Raw genomic sequence first — 24751 nt, 5'->3', positions numbered from 1 at the left:
ACCCTACGTGTCAAACAAGCCCTTCAGCTCATCCTAGGCTGCCTACATTAATGATGACTTGTTCCTTATTATATTAATAAAGTTGGTGGCAAGTAGCAGAGAGCAAATGAATGCCTAGACTTTTGAATTATAAGATTTGGGAAAATTTCACATAAATTAATGAAGATTTCACAAAAGAGGCATCCTGTCAAAGCCTTTTCATTTTGTTCCTGTACAGTATGTGACAGAGTGAGCCCCAATTAAAGCTGCAAAGCAGTGCTGAAGGCCAATAAACAGCAGTATACAATGTGATTCTTAGTGCATCTTCTTTTTCTTTATAAACCCTAGTTTAAGTTGATACTTGATAAACTCTGGGATAATTTAATGCTGCAACAAAGGAAGTTCTTTTGACTGCTAAACTGATTTTCAGTGTGTATTTGTACTTGTTTTCAATTTTTCATTGACTATGAGACCTTTGCTGAAGAGAAGTTGACCTTCATGGAAGTGGTATGCTCTAGGTGAGATACTAAAGCAGATTTATCCTATGGGGGAAAAGGATGGAACATTTAATGGGAAAAGAATAGCAGGCAGCTATGAAAATGATCTTTCTAAGACAGCTCAGAGGTACATTTAGAGAAAAAAGTTTGTATTTAAATGCTCTATGTCATTCCATGCTAAGTAAACTTAAATGGATTATGCTCTAACTGTGCATCACTCTGTGGGTTAGGAAGGGAATCCAGGTGTAACCATCTTTCTTATGAATATTTAAGGTAAAAGAGTCAGCTCCAGGATCTAATCCCACTTAAAAAAAGGTGGTGTTGAAGTTAAGGGAACTATTCTCTCACATTAAAGTCAGAGAGGTACATCTGGGCTGAATATAGCAGGATTCTTACATTAAATATCTTTCAATTTGATACCATGGAGACTGATTTCAATTCAGTGCTATCTCACAAACACAAGCACTAACAATCCAGCCCAGAGAAAGGATATCTTCCTATTCAACTGATGCCACATAATGAAGACTGTGGCCTGGGTGAAAAAGGCTTTGAAAAGGTAAAATCTTGTGTTGGCACCTCAAGTGAAATAAGAACAGCTGGATTTATGTGCTTGCCCTCTGCAGGAATCCCTTCACAGAGGAATAATTACATTACAGGCATTGCCTAAAGAAATGAAAACAAGGAAATATGCAAGAGCCTGCTACAGTGAACAGATTATTTCTTGCCACCATCTTTCTTTTTTGCTGACTACTTAATCTAAGTTATCTTAAAAGTTAATCCCACCAGTCTGGAGTATCAGGACGTGTTAATTTCTCACAGAACAGTTAGAAATCCTTTATCCATTGAAGTCAGGAGTACCTTTAAAGTCCAAATTAGTAAATAAAAGATTATTCACAACATGGAACTTTGAATGTTCCCTTGATTTTACTTCTGGGAAAATCATTCCGGTGTAGGTAACAGAAACAGCACTTGGGATCCTCCACTGACACAGGTGGATCTTTGATGGCCTTGGCTGTGTTGCTGGATGCTGGGAGGAGGTTTGGAGGTGGTCTTGTAACCTCTCTCTCCATATTGTTCTTAATAAATGCAAAAACCACAGTCCAAAGCATTCCTGAGGGCAGCTGGTTGTGCTCTATCAATCCAGTGCTGCTTCACCACCAGCCTAGCTGCAGTGGCATCTTCAGAAGTGTAAAACAAACACTTGGGGTTGCTCAACTCTTGAGTCAGACAGCCCTTTGTGGAGTGTCCACTGATGGCAAACTTCATTCTCTACAGCCAGGGATCTGTAAATCTTCACCCACAGCACTGCCCTGCCTGGAGAAAAACTATATGACATTTTGCAAAGAGACTGATGGCTGCCAGGCCACTGAGCCTTGTTCAGGCAAAATACTGAAAAAAGTAGGAGAAGCAGAGAACTTCTGAAAGTGTGAAATTGCAACATGGTAAAATAATTTCAAAACCAATGCAGTTATTCTAGTATTAATTAAAGGCCAGTTAAGCCCAAGGGAACATTAACATTAAAAAATATTTATAAATACTTTTAAAGCTTTCTGTGTGAACATATTCTAAATGTGTACCACAGAAAAAATGTTCCTGGCCCACTGCATTCTGAGATGCTTCTTTCCAAGAATTTTATTCAAATACTTCCTCCTGTTCAGCACATGCTGTTTTTCTTCTAGTCAGTAATGTTGCAGCTTATATTGATTGGATTTTATGACTGCCTTCTTCCTAGAAATAGTCCTGAACAATGTGTAGCATTAGCTAGAAAAACAAATCACTTGCAATGAAGAGGCACACTCCCCTCCTCCTTATTTTCTGCCTTTCTGGACAACAGCCAGTAGGGAGCTGCTTCCAAAGTCTATTTATGAACATGTGTTTACTTTTGCATACACGCAGTCTTTACTCCATGTGAGCCCTGTGTATTGACCCAATGAAGTCAGAAACTGTGAAAATTGAGAAATTCACTTTCATAACAGTAGTCTGAGTTGATAATGTTTCTCTGTTTTATATTAAAAAAACAGAAGCAGAGTGAGGTTAGCTGGGTTGTGCAGCAGAGCACAGACAGCCTGCAATAGTGCCAGCTGCAATGGAAGTTTCCAAACTTCTTGACCTACCCCTCAGATGTAGGATTGTTTTTCCTCTTCTGTTGTTCCACTGCAGAAATCTGATCTTGGGACACAAGGTCTCTGTTCATATCACAAACATACCTATTTTCCACAAAATGACATAAACATCTTAAAAAGCTGTGGCTAGCAAATCCCTTAAAAATTCCCCAAAACTACACACAATACAATTTTTTCTGCTGTAAGGAAGGTGCATGTGAGGCTTTAAGATTTGAATGCTTGAAGGGTTTCAAAGAACAGCAAACCTACTTTTATTTTTTTTTTTTCCTATATGGACAAAGTGGAAAAAACCCCATGTATATTTTAATTCACTCACATTTTAATGAAGGCTGGTTATGGCTCTATCAAGCCTGTCATGAAGCCATACATTAAAACCTGTTGTGCTCATCACTGTTGGTGCCCTTGATGACTCTGGACATCACTTGTGTGCAAGTACTTGCATATCAGTACTGACTTGAAGGAGCTTCCCTCTGTGGCAAAATTTAATATTCTTTAAATAAATTGCATTCTGATGGGAGGCTTTCCACAAATCAATGGACAGGGGGATGGGAAGCATCACTGGCAGCCTAAAATAGCTATGAGACCCATAGGGAAGACCTCTGAGTAAGCCAACAAGCAAACAAAGTAAATGAATGGAGAGAATAAAAAGCCCAGCTAGGTTTTGGAGGTCCGCCCCAGATATGGCCATTACCTCCCACTTGCTATGACCTTTATGCCTCTATGGAGGCAGCTGCTATAGGCAAATGGACAAAGGGTTCAATTCATAATGTGAAAGTCTCATGCAGCTTTTCAGTATACAGCACCCAGTTTTTTGCTGTCATCTTCCTAACCCCATCCCCAGTCCTAAAATTCATGCCTAAATTTGCACAGAAAATAAATTGGACTAGGGAAATGTCCCTTTCTGAAGGCTCCCCACAAGCTTCTATAAGCTATTTGTACAAGGTATTTGTATGTGACCAATGGCAAAGATTGCTAGCAGGCAAAAACACAGTCTGTTCCTGGTATTATTTGAGGAGCAGGCACAGCACAGCAGTGGTAGCAGCTTTGCTCTGTGTACTGCTGGGTGCTGGGGAGCCTGGGGATCCAGTGTGTGGCACAAACAAGTCTTTAAACAAGCCTGCTGCCAGTTCAGCTCTGCTGCTGTACCTGTTTGACCAGTATCCCTCAGAATCCTTTTTTCTCTTTGGAGAGTCCGCTGTTTACATGGCTGAGCACATATTTCGTGTCTCAGATGGAACTTCAGTGGGCCAGATCAGTTTTGTTTGCTCTGTATCATGAAAACCCAAAATTTATACATTTTTCATGGTTGCAGATCCTACATTTGGCCAGATCTAGCCCTGACCTCCTTTGCCTTGTACTTAACAATGCGGGTCTGGATGACCCAAAGCCTCACCAAGCCTAGGCTGATCGGCCATGGGCAGTGTCAGTACTGCAGTCGTGAAGCTCAACCCACCAGCTTTCTGCCCCTGGCTGTGAGGAGGAGCAGCCATTTTCACCCTTCTCTGGTGAAGGGCATGTACTGCCCTCTTCCATGGTCTGGGGAAAGCTGTGGGTAGGAGCTGCCGTGTCCAGGGCTGATGGAGAAGTTGCTCAGGGACGCCTCTGGGTCTGGAAAGGCTGATTCCATGAGGGAGGGTGGGGTGAGAGCATCAGGTGATGTGGATACCTCACCTCATGAAACACCTTTTGGTAGCCTGGGGTGGTTCCTAAGAGAAACATTCCCAGGTGCAGTGTTAACTGCAGCTGGTGTGGTGGTGGGGCCACCACCTCTGCCAATGGTGGTGGCAGCCAAACATGCCCTGCCCTGCTGAACGGTCTGTGGGAGATGACAAAACAGCCTTTATCAGCATGTGTTGCAAGACGTTAGATAAACAGCTGATAATTCTCTCTGTGAGAGATTAGGGTGAGGTTAAGAAAAGGGAGGAGCTCAGAAGGAAGAATCCAGACCTGGCATGAGGCTCTTTCAGGGTATATTTCAAAGACTAAAGCCCCCTGTGTTAACCCAGTCCTGGGACATAACTCAGTGAGGTTTCTGGCTAAATGAACAGCTTCACAGTGTCTTTCCTTCAGTCCTTTATTTTATCTTTATTTCAAACTCACTTCAAAGTGTGGTGAGCAAACCAACATGCCTGAGCCCAGCTGCAGTTTACAGCAGCTCCAGGACAGAAATGCCATGGATATTCTCACTTTTTTTACAAAGCATTCAGCTTACATCTGGATTTCAAAATCATTTAGGAACTTGATGTAGTACACTGGGAGATGAACTCATTGAGAGCAGCCCTGCAGAGAAGGACTTAGGGGTTGTGGTGGATGACGAGCTGAACAGGAACTGGTAATGTGCACCCTCAGCCCAGAAAGCCAAATGAATCCTGGGCTCCATCAAAAGGTGCTCTGGTGAGACTCTGCCTGAGTGCTGCATACAGATCTGGGGTCGTCAGTGCAGGAACATGGACCTGTTGGACCAAGTCTAGAGGAGGGACACAAAAATGCTGGAACACCTCTCCTATGAAAACAGGCTGAGAGAGTTGAGGAGGTTCTGAGGAGACCTTAGGTTTGCCCTCCAGTACTTGGACTACAAAAAAAGAGGGAGAACAGCTTTTTACATGAGCAGGAAGTGATCAGATAAGGGAGAACAGTTTTAAACTAAAAGTGGAGAGTTTTATATTATATTTTAGGAAAAAAAAAATCTGTACTGTGAGGAGTGAGGCACTGGTACAGGCTCCTAAAGAAGTTCTGGATGCTCTATCCTTAGAAGCATACAAGACCAGGTTGGATGGGAATTTGAGTAACCTGGTGTAATGTGTGGCATCCCTCCCCATGGTGGTGGCAGGTTAGAATTAGGTGGTCCTTAAGGTCCCTTCCAAACCAAGCCATTCTATGATTACAATGCAAGTATCCATATTTTCAGCAAGGAAGGGGCAGGGAGAACACTGCTCATGCTGCAAGAGCTGCCCTGGCACCCATGCTGTCTCCAGAGAAATAGAGGCTTGAGGGCTGAGCAAGCAAGCAGACTCCAAACTGCTGTGATCTTCCTACCCTACACCTGTTCCTCTGTCTCCATGTGATGCCTTGGGACCCTGGAGCTACCAGAGTGCTTGAGCATAATGGCTTCTTTGACTTTGAGCCAGGTTTGAGTGAGGTGATAAAGCAGAACTGATTTGTTCTTGTGCTTTTTCTGCTTCATATGATAAAACTTGACTCTGCCTTTCATGTTGCAAAGTACTTAAACTGTTCTGTGGTCATGTCTGTGGGCAGCAGCTCCCATGTTGCCTTCTACAGACCAGTGGCTTTATTTTGGTAGCCTTCTTATAGAACATAAATATAGATAAGTTTGTTTTTTTTTTTTGTTTGGAGTGTTAGAAAATCAAGCCCTTTAACTAGGAACTCATTACTGAAGTTTCTGACAGAACTCTTGCTAGTTAAATTTTTTCCATGTTATTTATTGATGTCCCAAGCTTTGTCTGACTAGTTACAACCTCCCCAGGAAAATTAAAGTTGTCAGTCAAACTTGACTTATTTGAGAAGCTAGGAAATGGTTTTCTTACTTTAGGTCACTTAGAAAGGTAATGTGGTCATGTGGCAATTGGATTGTCCAATCCTACCTTGAAAGAAAGTGGCCCTCCTTCCTCTTTGTTGCTTAAAATTACTCTGTAGTGGAGATAGCATCTCCTCACAAATGGTACCTACTCTGGTTCTGTGTGAAGGGACAGACCAGCTGCTTTGCACTAGGCACGCACACTACAGGGAAAATACAACTCACTGGGCATCAGATGCTCCTCAAGGGAAGTAATAGGATGTTTCTATCTGGTATTAGCAGAAATGAAGCATTCAGTGTGTACTTAACTACATTTAGAGGCATGATTACTGTAGGAACTTGATTTAAATTACTTGAGTAATTCACAAATGAATAACTTTGTTTACAACACCTGTTGCATCAGTGTGATGAGCTAAACACCAGTCAGGTGATATCATGAGACTGAGTCAGAAGTTTGAGACAGAAGAGCTGTTTAGGTCACCCTGCCCATCCCTTGGCCACTCTGCTGTGCTTCCCTATAACTTGTTTCTGCAGTATTTTTTTAAAATTCAAAGCATTTCATGAAACAGGGTTTTCATCACCAGTTTCTGAATTTTTTCCCACTGCGAGATTTACTTGTTAGGAAAGAACTCCTGAAAATGGACTCTCATTCTGCCATGTCACTTTATCACAGACTAACAAAATACAAGGCTGGAAGAGACTCAGAAATCACCTGGCCCATGTCTATCCTAGAGGCAAATTCGACTATAATTAAAACATTTATGTCAAATGTGTGTTCAGACTGCTCTGAGAGATCTCAGCCTCTTCTGACAAGCCATACCAGGTGCTCCTACTATTATAAAGTTTTCCTAATGCCTAAATATTTCCTGTTTCATTTCATGCTCACTGTATTTCCATGTCTCTCCAAAGGGGGAATGGATTACAGTTATTACTACTATTTTTTGCTTGCAATATTTTTATAATAAGATACATTTTTCCCTCTAAGCAAGAGTATGAAATATAGACTAATCTGTTCTTCTGCAGATATCAGGCCATATCTGTTATCCCTGAGTCTTCTGTTTTACTTCACCTTCTGGCAGCTAAAAGAAATATCTTAATTCCATGTATAGTTGGGAAAAGTACAGCTTGGCTTAATGCTTACGGGCTGGGCAATATAGGGTCATAAAGACTCTCTTTAGAGGCCAAAAGGCAAATTTTCCTTTGCACCAATAATTAAAGTTTTTTTAATAAATATAATTCAATTTCATTTGACAATTTAGGAGTATATTATTTATTTTAGACATCAGGAAAACTGTTCAATAATGCTTACGATATACCCACACTCCTGGAAGGAAAAAAGCTCAGGTAGCTCTAGAGGAGCTCTGGATCTCTTGGCTACACTGGTGGTAGAACACTAAACAGTGACAGTGCCCACTCTCTGTCTTTGATGCTAACCTGGTGTGATCCAGTCACCTCCTGCCATTAAGCTCCATCAGCACTCAAAACAAGTTGGCCTCCTTGAGAGGCCTGCTGGAAATGCTCTGTGCTCATTCCCAAGCTGGGAGCTGCCAGCTGGCTGTGGAAGCACCCAAACCAAGTGCTGTTTTTCCAGCATCAAGGCACAGGCCAGAGTGTCCCAGTGCCTCTGCCTGTGCCTCGATTCTGATTGTCTTGTACAGGAATAGCACTTGTCTCCTATTTCACTAGCTTAAGCGCAAGGTCATCTTTTCCCCACATTAGCTTGCTCTCTAAGGTCAGCAGGGTGCCTGCTGAGGCTGGCACATCTAAAGGAAAGATTTAATGCATTGTGTCTGCTTTAAAATCATTTTTACTCATGTCAGTTTAAATTTCCAAGCTTACTAAATAGGAAAGGCAGTCAGTTGATTTACAACAGTTCCTCAAAAAATATAATTCATTAAATACTAAATTTTTCCATTAATTGCAGGTCTGAATGAAAACTCCTTAGGGCTGTTTTTCAAAGTGAGCAGGAACAGAGATTAGACAACTCAAAAGATCAAATACTTTACTGCAAGAAAACAATTAACTGTACTTTCAAAATGTTGGCAGGGATCCTGTAGAGTCACGTGGTTGTTGCACCCATACACAAAGAATGTTTTACAGAACTGTCTCTGATCACTGTTTTTCAGAGGAATTGAATGCACAGGCAGCAGCACTTTTTTAAAATTACCATCTCTGTTGCAACACACTGTTGACTTTTCTGCCAATGAAACATATTGTTTTCCTGCAGCAGTTCCTATTATGATGTTACCGAGATTTATTTTTTGGATCATGGAATTTTGATTGTTTTTAAGAAAGAAAGAAAAAGAAAGAATGTATGCTTGCAGCCCTGAAAGCCAACTGTGCCCTGGGCTGCATCAAAAGCAGCATTATCATCAGGGTGAGGGAGGTGATTCTGCCCCTCTGCTCTGCTCTCCTGAGACCTCACATTGAGTGCTGCACCCAGCTCTGAGGCCTTCAGCAGAGGAAAGATGTGGAACTGCAGGAGCAAGTGCAGAGGAAGGCACAAAGGTGACCAGAGGGCTGAAGCATCTGTCCTTTGCAGACAGGCTGAGAGAATTTGGGTTGTTCAGCTTGGAGAAGAGAAGGCTCTGGGGAGACCTTAGGCAGCTTCCAGTACCGAAAGGGCAACAAGAGAGCTGGAGAGGGACTTTCAATGAGGGCTTGTAGGGTAAGGGTGAACATCTTTTAACTGAAAGAAGGTAGGCTTAGATTAGCTATTAGGAAGAAATTCTTTACTGTGGGGATGGTGAGACATTGGAACAGGTTGGCCTGAGAAGTTGTGGGTGCTTCATCCCTGGAAGAGTTCAAGGCCAGAGCGGATGGAGCTTTGAGCACATTAGTCTCATTAAAGGTGTGCCTGCCCATGGCAGGGGGGTTGGAACCAGATGGTCTTTCAGGTTCCTTCCAATCCAAACTACTCTATGATACCTCTTAAACATAAGCAGGCACGTGAAACAGGAAAAGGCAATTATACTGAATTCAGTATTTGCATACAGCATGCATCTGTATTTCAATTATTAATCTAACCTGCAAGAGTATTACTGATCATTTAATTATTGGTGTAACAGTGCCAGTATTTTTATTCTGCTTCTGAGAATAGAAAAGATAGACCACTTGTTAAAACAATGGCCCATGTGGAAAGAGATGTTTCCTCATTCAGGTGCTAGAATTCCTTTGTAATGCAGAATAAGTCATTTAATCAGGGTGTATTTTAATTTCTTAATTTGATAAATGAAACTTATAATATGTTCTGGTCCATAAGGTTGTTGAGAGACCTTGTAAACTCTGTTTAAATACTGTGGTGCAATCCTTAGTGGAATGTTCCAAGTGCAATATATTGTTGTGACCAGAGAAGGCCTATGTGCCAGACCTCTCTGTCTTCCTGATTGTGTCACCTCAAACTTACTTGTCACATCTCTCACATGAAATGATATTCTAATTATACACGTACCAGAGTGTGTGAGTGTAATTAACAGTGTAATTAACAGTAATGGAACCCTTAAGAACTGGACCTACCAGAACTAGGTGAATTTATTTCTGTAGTGTTTGTTTTGCTATTTCGGATTACTCCCTATTTGTAATGGTTTCATGGTCTTTATTCAAATGGAAGAAAGTTCAGAAAAAGGATCATTTAATGCCTTTTCTATTTTCTCAGTAGGATTCCACAGAGTATTCTGGGTGTCATATAACTTGAGAATGATAGATAGCAGAATGTTTTTTCTTTTTTCCTGGTGAGCATTTGTTCTTTGAAAAATGTTGAGATTTGAATATGAGGGAATATGGTTGTTTTGAGAACACACCACCAGGAAATCTGACCATAACTTTTCTAGGCAAGAAAGGGAAATATTTCGAATTATTTGTTCACATCATCATCATCATCATCATCATCATTATCATCATCATCATCAATCTTTATTAATCCTCTAGAGTTGGTCCTTTCAGTATGAAATTTCACTATGGAATAAGAAGTATTATAAAATGCAATTCAGAATTTCTCTTCAATAACTTTTCCTTTTATTTATATGTGTCCCTTCATCTTCAACAACACTGAAAACTTACCCTACTTAGTGGGTATTAATTAATGTCAATATGTCTTGCAACTGTGGCTTCTTTAAAAATGAAATCACCATTCACTCCTACTTCTGTGCGTTCTTAAAGAGGCTGTCACAGTAATTGTCACCTCAGCTGTGGTCTGTCTCTGGAAGTACAGTCACTCTGCTGAGGCTCCTGTGCTGCCTGTCTGCAGAGGAATTACTCATGGAATACGCTCATGCCTCTGCTATGCAGACCCTGTGCACCAGGTTGCTTCAAAGGGGCTGAAGTGTGTTCTTGTTCTACAGAACTGCTTTTCCTGTCCTACTGGGTACTAGAGGTCTTCCTGTACCATGAACACATCTAGAGATGATGCCATATGAGAAGATCTTTGGCATTCCCATCCTGCAAAAGAATAAGCAGAGACTGTTGTGGTCTATTTTTCTTCAGAGCTCACAGAATTTGCTGGTTTCCAAGTTCTCTCCAGCTGATGATACATATCCTATGAGCAGGGGACAAAATCCTTCTGCAAAACCCCTAAAAACTGAGGTGGTGGAAAGAGAGAATTGAGAACGTTTCTCAGTCCAGATAAAAAGTGAGGATGACACAAAGGCCATGTGGCTTACAAAGGAATCTTAGGAGAGGTATTCACTGAAGCTGGGTTCAAGGACCATGATTGAGGCCTGTATATATGAACTTCTGTGTATGGTTAATTAACTACATTATTTTTCATTATGTTTTGTTTCTTTCAGATTCCATTGATGAAAGATCCTGGTTGGATTCGAAATGTCTGGACACGCAATCTAAATGTAGGCATTTAATTGTTCATTTGAATTTTAATTTCAGTGCCTTAGAGCAGGCCCAGCTTGAAGTCCAGTGGTCTTTGGTAAATCAGGATGAGGAGTGGTTAATTCTTGTCCACTTCCTGGTACCCAGTGCAGAGTGTCCAAGTGTCACTCTTTGGACACTGTGTTACTGTGTGTCAGCACTATAATGTGATATTATTATTCCTGTGAAAGACTGGGTGGCTCTGTGAAACTGGTGGCCTTCATATGTGGCCACTACTAGCAGGATAAGGATGCAAACAATAATAAAATTTGGCAATTTGGCACTTGATTGGGACAATAAGCACAGAGTGAATAAACCTGTGGCAAACGTGAGATGCAAGACATGTCCCAAGCCAGGGAAAACATGCCCAGACATCCCTGCTGCTGCTCTCCAGGAAGGCAGAGAGCACATCTGTGAGGTGGTGGTCTTGGGACACAACCATGGATGGACAGAACCACTCAGGAGAAGGAATGAGAGGGGGAGAACAGAGCTTCACACACCACTTACAGAACTGCCACTGCTGAATGATTGGCGGAGGAGGCAAAAGAGGCAGATCCAGGGAAAAACCTGATGCTTGTCTAAATGACTTGGGACTCTATTCCTCCGAGTGACCTACTCTTACAGTGATGGTGGGGCAGAATATTTAGAGGCTGACTTGACTGAAATCACAGGTAAGTACACAGCATTTCTACCCAACACCAAGCAGAGCTGTGCAATCACATCCGCTTAGCTGAGCTGTTGGAGCCACTGTCCAGCTCTGCGTAGGCTTCACAGGTGTATTATCCTGGGTGGAGTGGGATGTTAGCATAGCTACACTGCTGTCTCATGTACATCCCACTCTGGGGGTTCCAGACAACCTGCACAGTGCAGTGTAGGATATTTTCTATGGTTTCCAGAGGAACCTCCCTGATTCAGGAGCCTGTGGAGACTTGCTTGTAGTTTGTCAGTGTGGGAGCTGGTTGGCAGAGCCTGTCAGGCTCTCAGTTGGGTCTGGCAGATGTAGGAAGGTATGTCAGCTTCAACAAATTGAGGATCTAACCTTCATGCTGAGCTTGATATTAGCAATGTCACATAAACTGGACACCTAGATAAGCCGAACAGGCAGTGTGAAATGAGGAAGGGGTTGGTTGCTGTTGGAAGGGGTTGCATTTGGACATGCAATTCAGTAGCTGTGCTTTGCAGATAGAAAAGTACCTGGGAATTCAAAATGCCAGTAAAATAAACAGGGAAGGAACTCCAATTAGCAAAGGACAGCATAAAATGTGAAAATTAAACATATGTGAAGCAATACTACAGATGTGATCTTTTCATTGGAAGCTTTGGGAACATTCAGATCTGCATTCAGGTGAAATTCTGAAATTAAATAAGAACACCTGCTGGGTAACCAAAACATGTCATGTGAACTTGTGATGTAACTTTGAGAATGGAGGATAATACATACTTACAATAAGATTATACTTTAAGAAGGTTCAGGTTATGGGTTATTTGGGAAAAATTTTTATTTTTAAAAAATGTATCAGTACTATGATTTTTGTCTTAAATTTCTCATAAATTAGCACAGAAATACATGAAGAAGAACAGGAGGAAGGATTTTGTAATGTGGATGTGCTACATTTAAAATCTACTCTACAGAAAGAAGACTGTGGGAAACTAGCTAACCACTAATAATAAAAGAAAATCTTAGAGATTGTTCAAATAAAAGAGGTGTTTGCACTAAGCTGTGCCAATATCTGCAGAGAGAAGTTAGCAGTATGAGGCAGAAAGTGAAAAAAAACATCAGGCTGAATCCACCACAGGAAGCAGAATTACACAGAACAAATAACATCTGACCTGGACAAGGTAGATAAGCAATAAGCATGATCCCAACCCCACGCAAGCAACATGAAAAACATACAGGGTGAACGAACTGGGCTGTCATCCAGGGCTGCAGGGGAGTGACATCTGATATCACTGGGATGACAGCACAGGGAGGCTTTTTGTTAGTGCCCAAATTGCAGTGTGGGGATTGGAATGGGGAAAACGGTGTCTGAAGAGTTCACATCAGAAGCAGACATGTACCTTGACATGACTCTGAACTACCTGTGGGTATGACTTTGTTTTTTATTCTATTAAATAGAATATTATTATTTTCTTTGTTTTCTGACCAGTCCTTTGTCTCTTCTTGTGCTATGGCAGAGCTTGATACAAAACATTTCTTTCCTGTTCCTAGTCTTGCTTTAAAAAAAAAAAATCTTCACCTGTTTGAAACAATGAGCAAATCCTTTGCTTGTGTAATACAGAGTTCATTGCACTAAAAGGGATTATATTGCTCTGTGTGAACTGAGCACCAGGCCTGATACTTTCAGACTCTAAACTCACTGGAATGGGAATTCTCTTTGTGCATGATACAACCAACACAATGTGGCTGACGTGTGAGTAATACTACAACAAGCTGATGTTGTTGTGGGCAGAAGCTGCTGGCTTTGAGAGTCTGTGCATGGTACGTAGATTTTTCTGAAGCAGATATGGAATGAGGGTAGAAGGAATAAGGCAAAGTGCCTGATGAATTCTCACATTTGCATAATGGAATATGGAAAGCATACAAGCCACCAGGACAAAGGCTTTCTGTTCCAGGATGTGCTGGACCTAATGAAATGGATTTTCCTAATTTCATCAAAGTATATTATTTCCATAGATTTACACAAAGTGCTTGTTTTAACACACACTTCTTCTGTATTTATGGAACAAGGATAAATTATTTTCACAGTATGTTAATTTTTGAAGGCACCTATTTTCTCAAAACGGCTTCAAAACATAATGTTTTTAAACAATTCTTTCATGTATGCACAAGTGCTGGTAAGCTTTCTTCAAACAGTGAACAGGAATATATGGAGACAGAATTGGCCCATTAATGTAAGAGCAGGATCTAAAGATCTACATGTAGAGCAGGCAGGGCTGATAATACATTAATTTAGAGTATCTTAACACTGGACTAACTAAAATTATTTCAACCTTCTCAGCTCAACATTGAATTACATTTCCTTCTGATGTGTTACTGCCTCCTGAGAGCCATTCAAACACATCATACTTTGTGACCAGACTACACAGACATAATAAACCCCCCTTTAAGATATGTCTGTTTCACTTGCAAAAACTGTTATGCATTTTAGACTTCAAAACTTTTATACTGAAGTATTCATTAGAGTAAAATTTTAATTTTTGCTCAGCTTTCAACACAATGGCAGAAATCAGAGAGAATAAAAATGCTTCATTTCAAACCACAGACTACAGTTCCTCCATTGGTTAATATACCCATTGTCACAACAAATCTAAATTTAGTTTTCCAAATAATTATTTTTAGACTGATGGAGATGAAATGCTGTTTAATTATAGTTATAAAATAACATTCACTACTATGTTTAGGGATTTTAGTGCTGTAACACTTTTGGAGAGTCTACATTCATTTTGACACAGAGTATTTTGAAGGAAGGATTGACTGAATTACCTGGGACACGTCTGCCACTCACAGAAATTTGAACATGAAACTTATATAAAGTACCATTTTCATGATTTTGCAAACTCAATCACACCTATTAATTGTATTAGCACTCCAGTTGTAGAAATCATAAAACTTAAGCTAATTTCTCAGATAATATCACATAGATATGCATGTCCTTACAGAAGATGTAAAGCATGACAGTAACTAAAAAACAGAAATAAATGACAGTGTTCCTGCTTTAACACAACTGTCTTAGAGGTTCTAGTTAGAATTTTATATAAGTTCTCAACCTAAATCAGGAGAATGAATTGCTTAGATAAATAAAGAATGCAGTATTTACTGATTAATTGCCCAGGCTTGATGCAAATAAATAAAGAGAACTAATTGTCTTGTTATGTGAAGGATTTAATTCTGTGCCTCAGCCTGTTCCTAGGATTTTCACACAATTTTGATTATTAACTTCATCTATAGCAATATATTTTTAAGAACAAAAGAGCTGACAACAATAAGATTGTCAGATTTTACAGCAACCAGACTGAAAAGACTATTTGCTTAAGCAAAATTGCCGTTGTTCCATTTAGCTCAAATTTTGTGTGATAAAAATTTCTCACAGGAATTCAATGGGTGATTGTGCTTTGGATTCAAAACAAGCACAGTCCTTGGCTCAAACTGTAATCACCAAAATCCCCAATAATGGAATTAAAAGGAAAACACTTCTAAGACAGATTATCCCAAAGCAGAGTTTTACTTCTCCCCCCGATTCACCTGATACAGAGCCTTGAGGTTAAAGATCGGAGAGATCTGAAATCTGTGCTGCCAGATTAAAGTGTCTTCAAATTTGGCACAGAAGAAGAAATGAGAGGACAGTGTGGAAAGATTTTAGGGCCAGAACTCCCTTGTGCCTCACTGTTACAGAAAGCCCTGAAAAGGGAATCCAGGAGTCCTTCAGGTGCAGGCACAGAACCCACACCTGCTGCAGAGGCTGAACTGGGAAAAGAACCCTTTTAAATGTTACACACAGTTGTTAAAAAAAAAACAAAAAAACACAACCAACAAAACCTGCTCCTACCTGGTTATATTCTGTCACTTCAAATATTCAAGAAAATTGAGCATTAGTGAAAGAAGAAAACACTAAGTAGTAAGGGATTGCATTATCTCACTTTTTCTTTACAGCAAAAGTAATAAACCTTTCTTTACTTTGGATGAAGGGATGAAGATGTGAACTTTTGGGTAGTACCTGAAGAAGCCCCCCCAATCAGTTCACTGGTGAGGGAGACAACAGCCAGAGTCTGCCTCTCCTCCTGAGAGGCTGCTCACAATCCTCCATCTGCCTCTTTCTTGAAGGGAGATTAAAACCCTTTTCATCCAGTTTATATGACAGACAGAACTAATTACAGTACCTGGGAGAGTACAGAATTATCTCACTTCAAGGCCAAGCAAACCTGCTTCTTGTAATGCCAAGTCAGGGACAGAGTGCCCCTGCATTCACCAGGAGCCACCCACAGCACAGTCCCCCCTCTACCCTGGTCTGCACAGAAGTGAAGAATTTTTCTGTCACAGAGAGAAGTACCAAATATTGCTACTTGTGTTATAAAACACGTTTTATATACTTCTCTCTCTCCATGGAGTTACAGAATTAACTTCAAGGTGACCTATATTAGCAGTTAATTCTTAGCCCAATAGAAGAAAAAGCTTTACACAAAATATGTATTAATTTTCTTATTATCGTAAGTGCAGCTGTAACATTTTTGCTACCTATAGTTTATTTGGTAATAACAGTGAACTAATGAAGATGTTCAGTTTTACAATCCTCAAGCAATAACTTTCAGAACCTATTTGCAAGGATAATTTTATATTGATAGGCACTCTGATCTGGAAATTTCAGACATACAGCTGAGAGAAAAGCCACAAATTTCCCAACAGAAGGAGTTGGTTTGCAAAAATCCTTTTCCTCTTTGGGACTAAGATTGCCATTTTAGTTTTTAAGTATTGCAGGTACTGTGAAGAAAAGATTGTGCCCTGGGAAAGAGACCAGCTTTGTTTGAAGTTCTCATAGCATGTTTTGTACTATTTTGTTCTGAACAAACAATACCAATGATTTTAGTTTGCTGTGCTTTGAAAACAGTATTCTGGGCAGAAGTTTTGCTGGTCATGCACAGATGTGTTAGACTGATGAAAAGCTAGATTTTGGGCTGCAAAGCATTTCTGTCCATGACAGGATGGAGGAGGCGTGTATGATCTCTCATTTCTTGTACGTGTGTGCACTTAGACACCAGGATGTATTTTACCTGGGCAGGATATACGTCTGTGTTTGAACAAGCATACACAGGAATTGTGGTCTTGGCTGAAGAAAGAACATGTTGATGATTTCAATGTTATATCCTTAATCTCACATTGTGATTGCTGTGCTTTATCAGGGCTCAAGCTTTTCTAAGCTTTTTAAGATTATATTTAGAGAGCTCAACTGTGGCTATTTACAGATTTGGAGCCAAATTGCTTTCTGATGAGATTGCCCTGGTACAAGTGTACCTCCAGCAGGGCTGATATATTTAGCCTCTCTTGTTTCTAATTTAAATACTCCTACCCTCTTCTGCATTGATGATATGTGGATCAAAGGAGTCAATAGAAGTCTCTGTTTCTCAGTAGCCAAGTATTTCGTAGCAGAGAAATGACTTTTGTCTGGGGAAAGAGCTGCTAGGATATAAAGGAAGCATTGAGGTTCTCATGGGTTTACATGGTTGGATGTGGATCTAGAGCAAAAAGAAAGGCTCCTCTGAGAACATTCATCATCAAGACTTCTTATATTCTGAGAAGTAAAAAAAGACTTGTCTAGTGGTTCATTTGTTATAGATCCTCTTTTTTTTCAGTGAGGGCGAGGAAAGGGTGTATCTGTTACAAAACCAAGTACTTGGTTCAAAATCAAGTTTGGTTATGCAATGCACGCACTGATGCATTGAGGGATGTTACCATTACAGATGAGCCTATTGGTACATGATCAATGCTTTCTGCCCTGCCTCTAATTCCAGTTGCAACAGTTCCTGGAAAACTGTAGTCCCACATTTGATCATTTGACAAAATAATCCTCTCAGTTTTGTTTTTCCCTGGTCACTGTCACGTCTCATTGTTGACTGAAACTTTTACTACTTCTGATGACATCAGAGTCCTCCTGTCATCATCTCACATCTTAACACAGAGGTCGAAGAAGAAAGACAAGAAATGATGTCAAGTATATTGGCTGGCATGTGCAACTGTCAGCAAATGGTTACAATACTCAGGAACTGTGATGATACAGAAAGTAAAATCCCTAAACTAAAGCTGTCAAACTGCAAGGCTCTCAGGGGGACAGATTAAAAGCAAAAGCAACAGCACAGTCAAAACTGGCAAGAAGTTAAAGTCAAAGTGTGGGGGGGAAGGGAATGTTTTAGAAATCTCTGCAACTAAATAACATCTACGTATACTCGTAAAAAATGGTCACCAACCAAGTACTTAGAGGCAGATTAAATACCAGTATTTACATGCCACAAAACCCTGCACTACAGTGCCTTCAAATGACGGATGAAATGAAGTCCTAAATAATTGAACTTGAAGGAAAAAGGAAGAGAAAAAGAAAGGGGGAAAAAAAAGTGAACCAGACAGAGAATCCAGTAGATTATCAGAGGCAGCTGTAGGTACTGTATAAAAATATCTACTTATGTTAGGAGAGTAATTCCTTTGTTAGGATGGTGGGATGTTTAATCAGTTAATTAGAGAGTCAGTCAAACTGCTTTTTGATTTTTACACTGGAATAAAACTAGATCAACTCTTAATTTACACTGTGTGAGCTACTCTGAGTTTATTACTTATATAAAGAATGTCAGCATGACTCCAGAGTCATATTTGCTTATGAGTTAATTATAAATTAAAAGATAAAAGCTCATATTTTCTATTTACTGAATGTTTTTTACCTGCACATTGGACATGCATTAACAATTGCAGTCATTCATAACCCAGGTCCTGTGTGCCTGAACATCAATCCCAGTTTTACTGGGGGGAAAAGCCAGACATTACTGCTAATGCACAATGGTTTGAATGGCAGCATCTTTCCTAGAATAAACTAGAGTCCTACGATAAAATTGAAGGATTTTTTTCCCCCTTGCATGGACTTCTGTAATTGTTTTTAGGAATCTGTTTTTTGATTTTATTAAACTTTTCTGTGCTTGTCAACTCTTCTTAAACCCAATTTTATTAGTTTACAAAAGACTACACAACTCTACTTTCTTTTTAAGTGTATTTTCATAGTAACTATGAGCCCAGATCATAGGCTAGAACTTTGCTGTGCCAGAACTGTATGAACACAGAGTGAAAACATAACTTATAAGTTCTTTGAAACAAGAATCAGAGTTAAGTAATAATGAATTAATGTAAATTGACCATCAAAGAATGGAAAGAAAAACTTCTATGAGCAGGTCCTTCAAAATTTTGTGGACAGTTTTAGATCAAACTGTAAACAAACATCTGTTGACGAATACAATTCCTCCAGAAAGAAACCTGTTAAAGGGGAAACCTTTCAGGAAGAAAACAATAATACTTCAGAACTTCATAATTCCTGAGTGTGTTTTGGAAATGCCACTGTTAGGGCCTTTCCTCTTGCTAGGGCCGTACTCCCTCTGCCAGCTAGTCTGTGAGTAACTCCAGATTATTTTTTAGGAACTATCCCTGACCGTACCATCCTCCAAACTCTGCACTGGTCTGAGTCAAATCCACAGACATGACCATGCTAAGGCTTGGACAATATCAAAGTATTGGTTATGTACTAGTCCTTGGTCCTCGAGATAGAACTAACTGAGAACAGTTATGAGCTGAAGTGCAGCACAAGAAGGATTTCTTGAGTTGGCAGAGGTTGTTCCAGGGAAGTAATCTGCGTGTCACTGTCAGACACGAAATTATTCACATGGATGCAGCTCGAAGTGTGGTGAATAAAGAAGTTTATTTTTTCTTTCAGTATTTATAGGTTTTCAACAACAACCAGGGATTGGGTAGTCAGGTTACCACCTTCCCAACCACACTGGCTGTGAGAGACGTCCATCAAAAGGCATATCTTTAATGGAATGTATAAACACTTATGTTTATAGTTACTTTCCTGGGAAAATGGCTAGAAATTATGAAAACAATATCGAAAAGCCTGATTCTCAGGGCAACATCTGAGGAAGACCACTCTGCACACTGGCCACATCATCAATAAGAATTGAGTGAAAAAGCACAGAAGGATGTTATTCCCTGTTATTAAGGGAAGCTCACTGATGCTGTGCAAGTATTTGGCACATCCCATAGCATCTTGTGTGCATTGAGGCTGTATTTGCTCTGTAGGAAGAGAAAACGTGACCTTGGAGGTGGAATCATTTAAAATGTAGAGCATTATTCTGTGGGCTATTTTACATCAAGCAGCAGATGGCTGGACATGATAAGCAGCTAAACAGAATATCGTACTTCCAAAAATGAGAACCTAATGTCTGGATTTCTGAAAGGAGCATGAAAGGGTGGGTGTTGTTGAGCCTGTGGAAAGACAGTGTTTTAGATTCAGTGTTCTGATCACGTTTTGACTTCAGCATAGTAGTAGAAGACCATAATGGAGCAATATGTTAGAGGAGTCCTCCCACCTAACATAGATGGTGATGGCTGAAGGTTACCACTCTCTCAGAGGGAGCACAATATGGGATTGTCTTCCACACAAATGTGGTGGGCAGAACACTGGTAGGATCCACAGTCAACACTGATAAAGCTTCTTTTATTAACAGGCATGGGATTATTTACCAACATTTCTCACTGCCTACTGACTACCTACTGGCAAGAGATTGGATATGAAATGCCTGGGAAATAAAACTGCAGTTGTGTATTACTTTCTCTTTGAGACTAAGTATACACCCTTGTTTGTCGTGCCTGGGCAGAAACTGTCTTCTCTTACTTTTCTGTTCTAAAACTGAAGTGTACTTAGTTGTACAAGTAACCAGGAATGGAGGAGAGAACAAGAGGTAGAGGTTGGAGTCTGTGAGTTTGCACTGGGTCCTATCACCTAGTGTCTCTGTCTCAGCTGTGAGCTGTACAAAGACTGGCCAACTTAGAGACCTAAGAGAGCTATAGGAGGAAGACATGTCACAGAAAAACAACTTGAAGGGTTACAATCAGGTGATGACCTAGAGAAGATTCTACTAAGATTGTTTTGGTGTGTAACCATTAATTTAACAGAAATGGAAGGCTTAAGCACTAATTACTCAGCAAGGTACTCTTCCTGGGCTTCAGCTGCATGTACATTTTGGGGGCTACAACACAGAGATACAGCTCTCAAAAGCTTGTTCTCAGGCCTAAAACTAGCAGAGTGCTTCAATAATGACCTCTGATCCTTTTTTTGGTTTGTTTTGTTTTGTTTGTGTGTGTGTGTGTATAATTTTTGCCATCTTTTTTCCCCCCCGTGTTACTCGTTTCCTGTTCGTTTGTTTTGTACATAGCATCACCCTCTCCTGAGCTCTGTAAACAAGACTTCAAAAAGGCTTGGAAGATTCCTTCAACACGAACATCCACTTCCCTTTTTAGCTGTCTAAGGCGCTCAGAGCAAAGTGAGGTTACAACACGGCTTACATAAAAGGAAACAGCAGGAAAAGCTTTATTTCATCGCATTTATTTAAAGCTATAAAGCGTCTGCTGCTGAAAGACGTGTTCCCGTCGGCGATGAATGCTAGGCTCCGGCAGCCCAAGTGACGCCTATCACGGTCAGCCTGGGCTCAGCGATTCTCATTTCCACCCCCTTTTTCCCAGCCAGGAACCTGACTCGCGCTCGGCCGCGGGATCACCCCACACCAGCGCGCCCCGGCCCCGCCCCGGCCCCGCCCCGGCCCGCGGCGGCTGCGGCAGCTCCGGGCCCGGCGGGCGGGGGAGGCTGGCCGAGCCCAGAGCTGAGCCCCCGCCGAGCCCAGAGCTGAGCCCCCGCCGAGCCCCCGCCCCGCCGTGACTTCCCTGGGCCCCGCGCTAACCCCCGCCGAGCCCCCGTCCATCCGCACCTTCCCCGGGCCCAGCGCTGAGCCCCCGCCCCGCCGCGCCTTCCCTGGGCCCCGCGCTGCTCCTCCGGCCCCTCCTCCGGGGCGGCACCGCCGGCCGGCCCCAGCGGCCCCGCGGCGTCCCCGCGGCCGCGGCGCGCACAGAGGCGGCGGCGAGCGGAGCTGCGGGAGCCGGCCCGAGGCAGAGGTGGGTGCCGGGGCTCTGGCGGCCGCTGCGGGAGGAGGGAGGCCCTTCCTCCTCCGGCTGCCCGCGGGCAGTGAAGGCAAGGCCAGGAGCCGCTGAAGGCAGCGGGTCCCTCCGGCCTGGGCATCCTGGTGGGGCTCCGGGCGGCTGTCCGCATCCCCTGCCCGCATCCCCTGCCCTCCTTTCCTTTCCGCCTGGCTCCGGGCAGTGACAGCTGCGCCCGGGTTGCCGGGCCATCGTGGCTGAAGGCTGCTTTGTGCACGGGATTAGAGGGAAGATGTGATGTGCCTCAGATGGAGGCACCCTGCGTGGGGATCTCGGTGTGGGGTCCGTCCCGCGCCCAGCTGTGTGAGCTGGTGGTGCCCAGTGCCCCTCTGTGTGCCGCTGCTGCTTCCCCTTTGGCTTTAGGAATTTTCCTTCCCTTTGCCTGGCAGCTGCTGATGCAAATCACTGCGTTATGCCACAGCTTCAGTAATACTTTGCCTGAGCTGGAATAATGACAGCAGTAACAGGACAGAGGGATTTAATGACATAGCAGAGCCTGGCTAGCAGCAATGCAATGGCTATACAGAAAACTATACAGAAAACTATACAGAAAACTAAACTTTCGGATATTTTGTATTTCTTTTATGTTTCCCTCCCCCCTCCCCAGTTACCACTTTTCTGTTGATTAGTGTATCTTCTCTACCTTCATGAAGCAAAACTAAAAGCAAGTATGTCTTGCGGGGAGGAGACAAAACACTGCAATATGGTTATCTCTGTCAAATAGAGGAATTTCATAGAGGTTGTATCCCAGCCTTGATGTTGCAGATCATCATCAGATCATTTTTCTTTTCCCATGTGAAGTCATCAGCCTTGATAGATCTTCTGAATTCTAATTTGGCTCCTAGTCTGGAGGGTGTTTTGAAATGGTTTATTTTCTGGATAACTTTATCTGTGTCCCTGCCTCTACTGTCTCCAGAAGTAAACACTGGTAAATGCCTAGCGTACATACATAAGGTTTTGTTGTCATCAGTGCAGTTAGAAGTTAGATAGGTGAACTCCTGTTATTAAAGTAAGATGAGCCTGCTTCCATGAAGAGAACTGGAGAAAAACTGTGGGGACAGTGAAGGAAATCAGATGGAAAATGCTCAACATAAATATATTGCAATTTAAGGCATAAAGCCATGGAAATAGCTTCTAATGGTTTTAGATACTTTCTGCCTTTCCTTATAGCTTCAGGTCACTAAGGCACATATAGACTAGCTGATAATATCTGCTTACCTGATGCAGTGGGGCCTAAGGGAGTTGGGAAAATTTTAGTCTTTGACCCTTTTCCATACCTGAGCATGTGCAGATGTACAGATTTGTTAATCTGTGAATATATGTAGAAACAGCAGTCATCAAAACCAGTTGAAATACAGTAAAAGCTTTAAACTCTAAAAATGCAGAATATACAGAGCCTAATGAACAGATTTGTTTTCCAGTTCTGCTGAGACAAAGCATGCCAAGTCACGTGAGGTGTCTGTATAGAGCAGAACTACTGGTGTTTTGCCACTCTGATTTCAATGTTCTCTCACTGACATCAGAACAGTAGCACAGGGCAGCACAGTACATGACTTACTACAAATTCTTCAGCTACTGCAAAGGCTCTTGGTTTTAGGCATCAGATTGTGCTTTTCAGTTAGGTGTAAAGTTTGAACTCCTTTGTGCAGGGTCAGTTCAAAGGGGTCTCATTTCTTCTGTACATTCCCTCAAAGTGTCTCCATGAGATGGGAGCCACTGTACAGTTGGGAAGGTACAGTGAGACCAAGGAAAATGTGGAAGGTCTCCCAAGAAATCTCTGGGAAAGGAGTAGATAAGTCTTGAGATGTGATTTCAGGACTGCCTGGAATTTCACTAGTGGTGTCCCTTGTACTGTGTACTGCTGACTCGTAGTTTCTCTCTTTGGTAGTAGCAATTGTACAGGTATGTGGTGAGTCACATCATCCCACTGATCTAGCTGGATATTATTTTTTCTGGCTTTTGTGGTGTTACTTTTCAGTGCTGACACAAGGACAAGATTTAAGAGAGTGGGGAATGTGCAGCTGGGAGGTTGGTATGGGGACTGTGGTTGTACCCTTCAGCTGGCCTTGAAATAATTCTCCTGGACTCTTGGGTGCCAGTTTGATACCATGACTGTGGGGCTATGGGCCAGTTATCCCTTTGTTTTGAACATGGGGATTCATTGCAGGCAAGTTTTGAGTCTTCAGTTTGAATTTTTGATTTTATCTGCTCTCAGGAAAATATTCTGTCCTTTACAGGGACTTCATGAAGTATTGCACCAAGTAAAGTTTTAACTATTTGAAATACAGTGCAATATCAGAACCAGAGGAATAGTCATCTCTTATTCAAAGTCCATGACTGTGAGTGGGTGGGTTATTGGAGGGACAGGCAGCTTGGAAGATAAGTTTGACATTTGATCCATTTGACTCTGCTGTTGTAAGAAGTCACAATTTTTGGCACTGGCCTTGGGTAACTTGGAATAGAAGTCAAGTAGTTCGTAATAGAATTAAGCCCGGAATAATACCAACCCTGAAATATTTCTGGAAGTTTGACTGGCAGGAAGCACAATGCTGTTACTCTGGTGTAGAGCCAGCCACAGGCTGAATTTTCCTTTCTGATGAGGGACATACAAGTGAACTGCACCTGTCTCCCGACTGACCAGACGTATTGTCAGATCACCTGCAGGAATGTGGTCTGTCCCGTGCAGCTGTGACTATCGGGAAGGCTGTAACAAATTTGGGTATAGTCAGACTTGGACAGAGTTTGTTCTCCTGTTTACAGAACAGCCAAAGTCACACTGCTCAGCAGAGTGCTCTGGAGTTCTCCTGCAGCAGCTTGTCCAAATTGGGCTCATGGCTGCTTATGCTCCCTTTCAGGTCACATGTCCAGGTTTCCTTTCCTGGAAAAAAGAATATGCAAGGAGACTGCTTGTCTATGTCTCACTTGGCCTGCTGCAGCTGGCATATGGCCACAGTGGTAGACCCTGCTTGAAACCAATGGGAGTTACACTCTCTGAGATAAACGCCTCAGTAACTTGCCCAAA

At 41.8% G+C, this 24751-nt stretch overlaps 1 protein-coding gene across 6 annotated transcripts in view; it reads left to right on the top strand.

The window, feature by feature from the left end:
- The window catches only part of LPIN1 (lipin 1), an 81464-nt gene that overhangs the window by 9561 nt on the left and 47152 nt on the right, over positions 1 to 24751 (top strand). For 2 of the 6 annotated variants that reach the window (XM_058834029.1, XM_058834028.1), the window contains one exon: positions 10919 to 10975. In XM_058834029.1, the coding sequence (XP_058690012.1) occupies positions 10919 to 10975 (57 nt within the window). Of the gene's footprint in view, positions 1 to 10918; positions 10976 to 13010; positions 13080 to 21550; positions 21688 to 24751 lie in introns of those variants that run through there. The other 4 variants (XM_058834031.1, XM_058834032.1, XM_058834030.1 and 1 more) reach the window with 4 other exon arrangements.

This window comes from Poecile atricapillus, chromosome 3 (genome assembly GCF_030490865.1).
Source record: "Poecile atricapillus isolate bPoeAtr1 chromosome 3, bPoeAtr1.hap1, whole genome shotgun sequence".
NCBI lineage: Eukaryota > Metazoa > Chordata > Aves > Passeriformes > Paridae > Poecile > Poecile atricapillus.
Note: the sequence above shows the minus strand (reverse complement) of the source record. Positions and strands in the feature narration are given on the sequence as shown.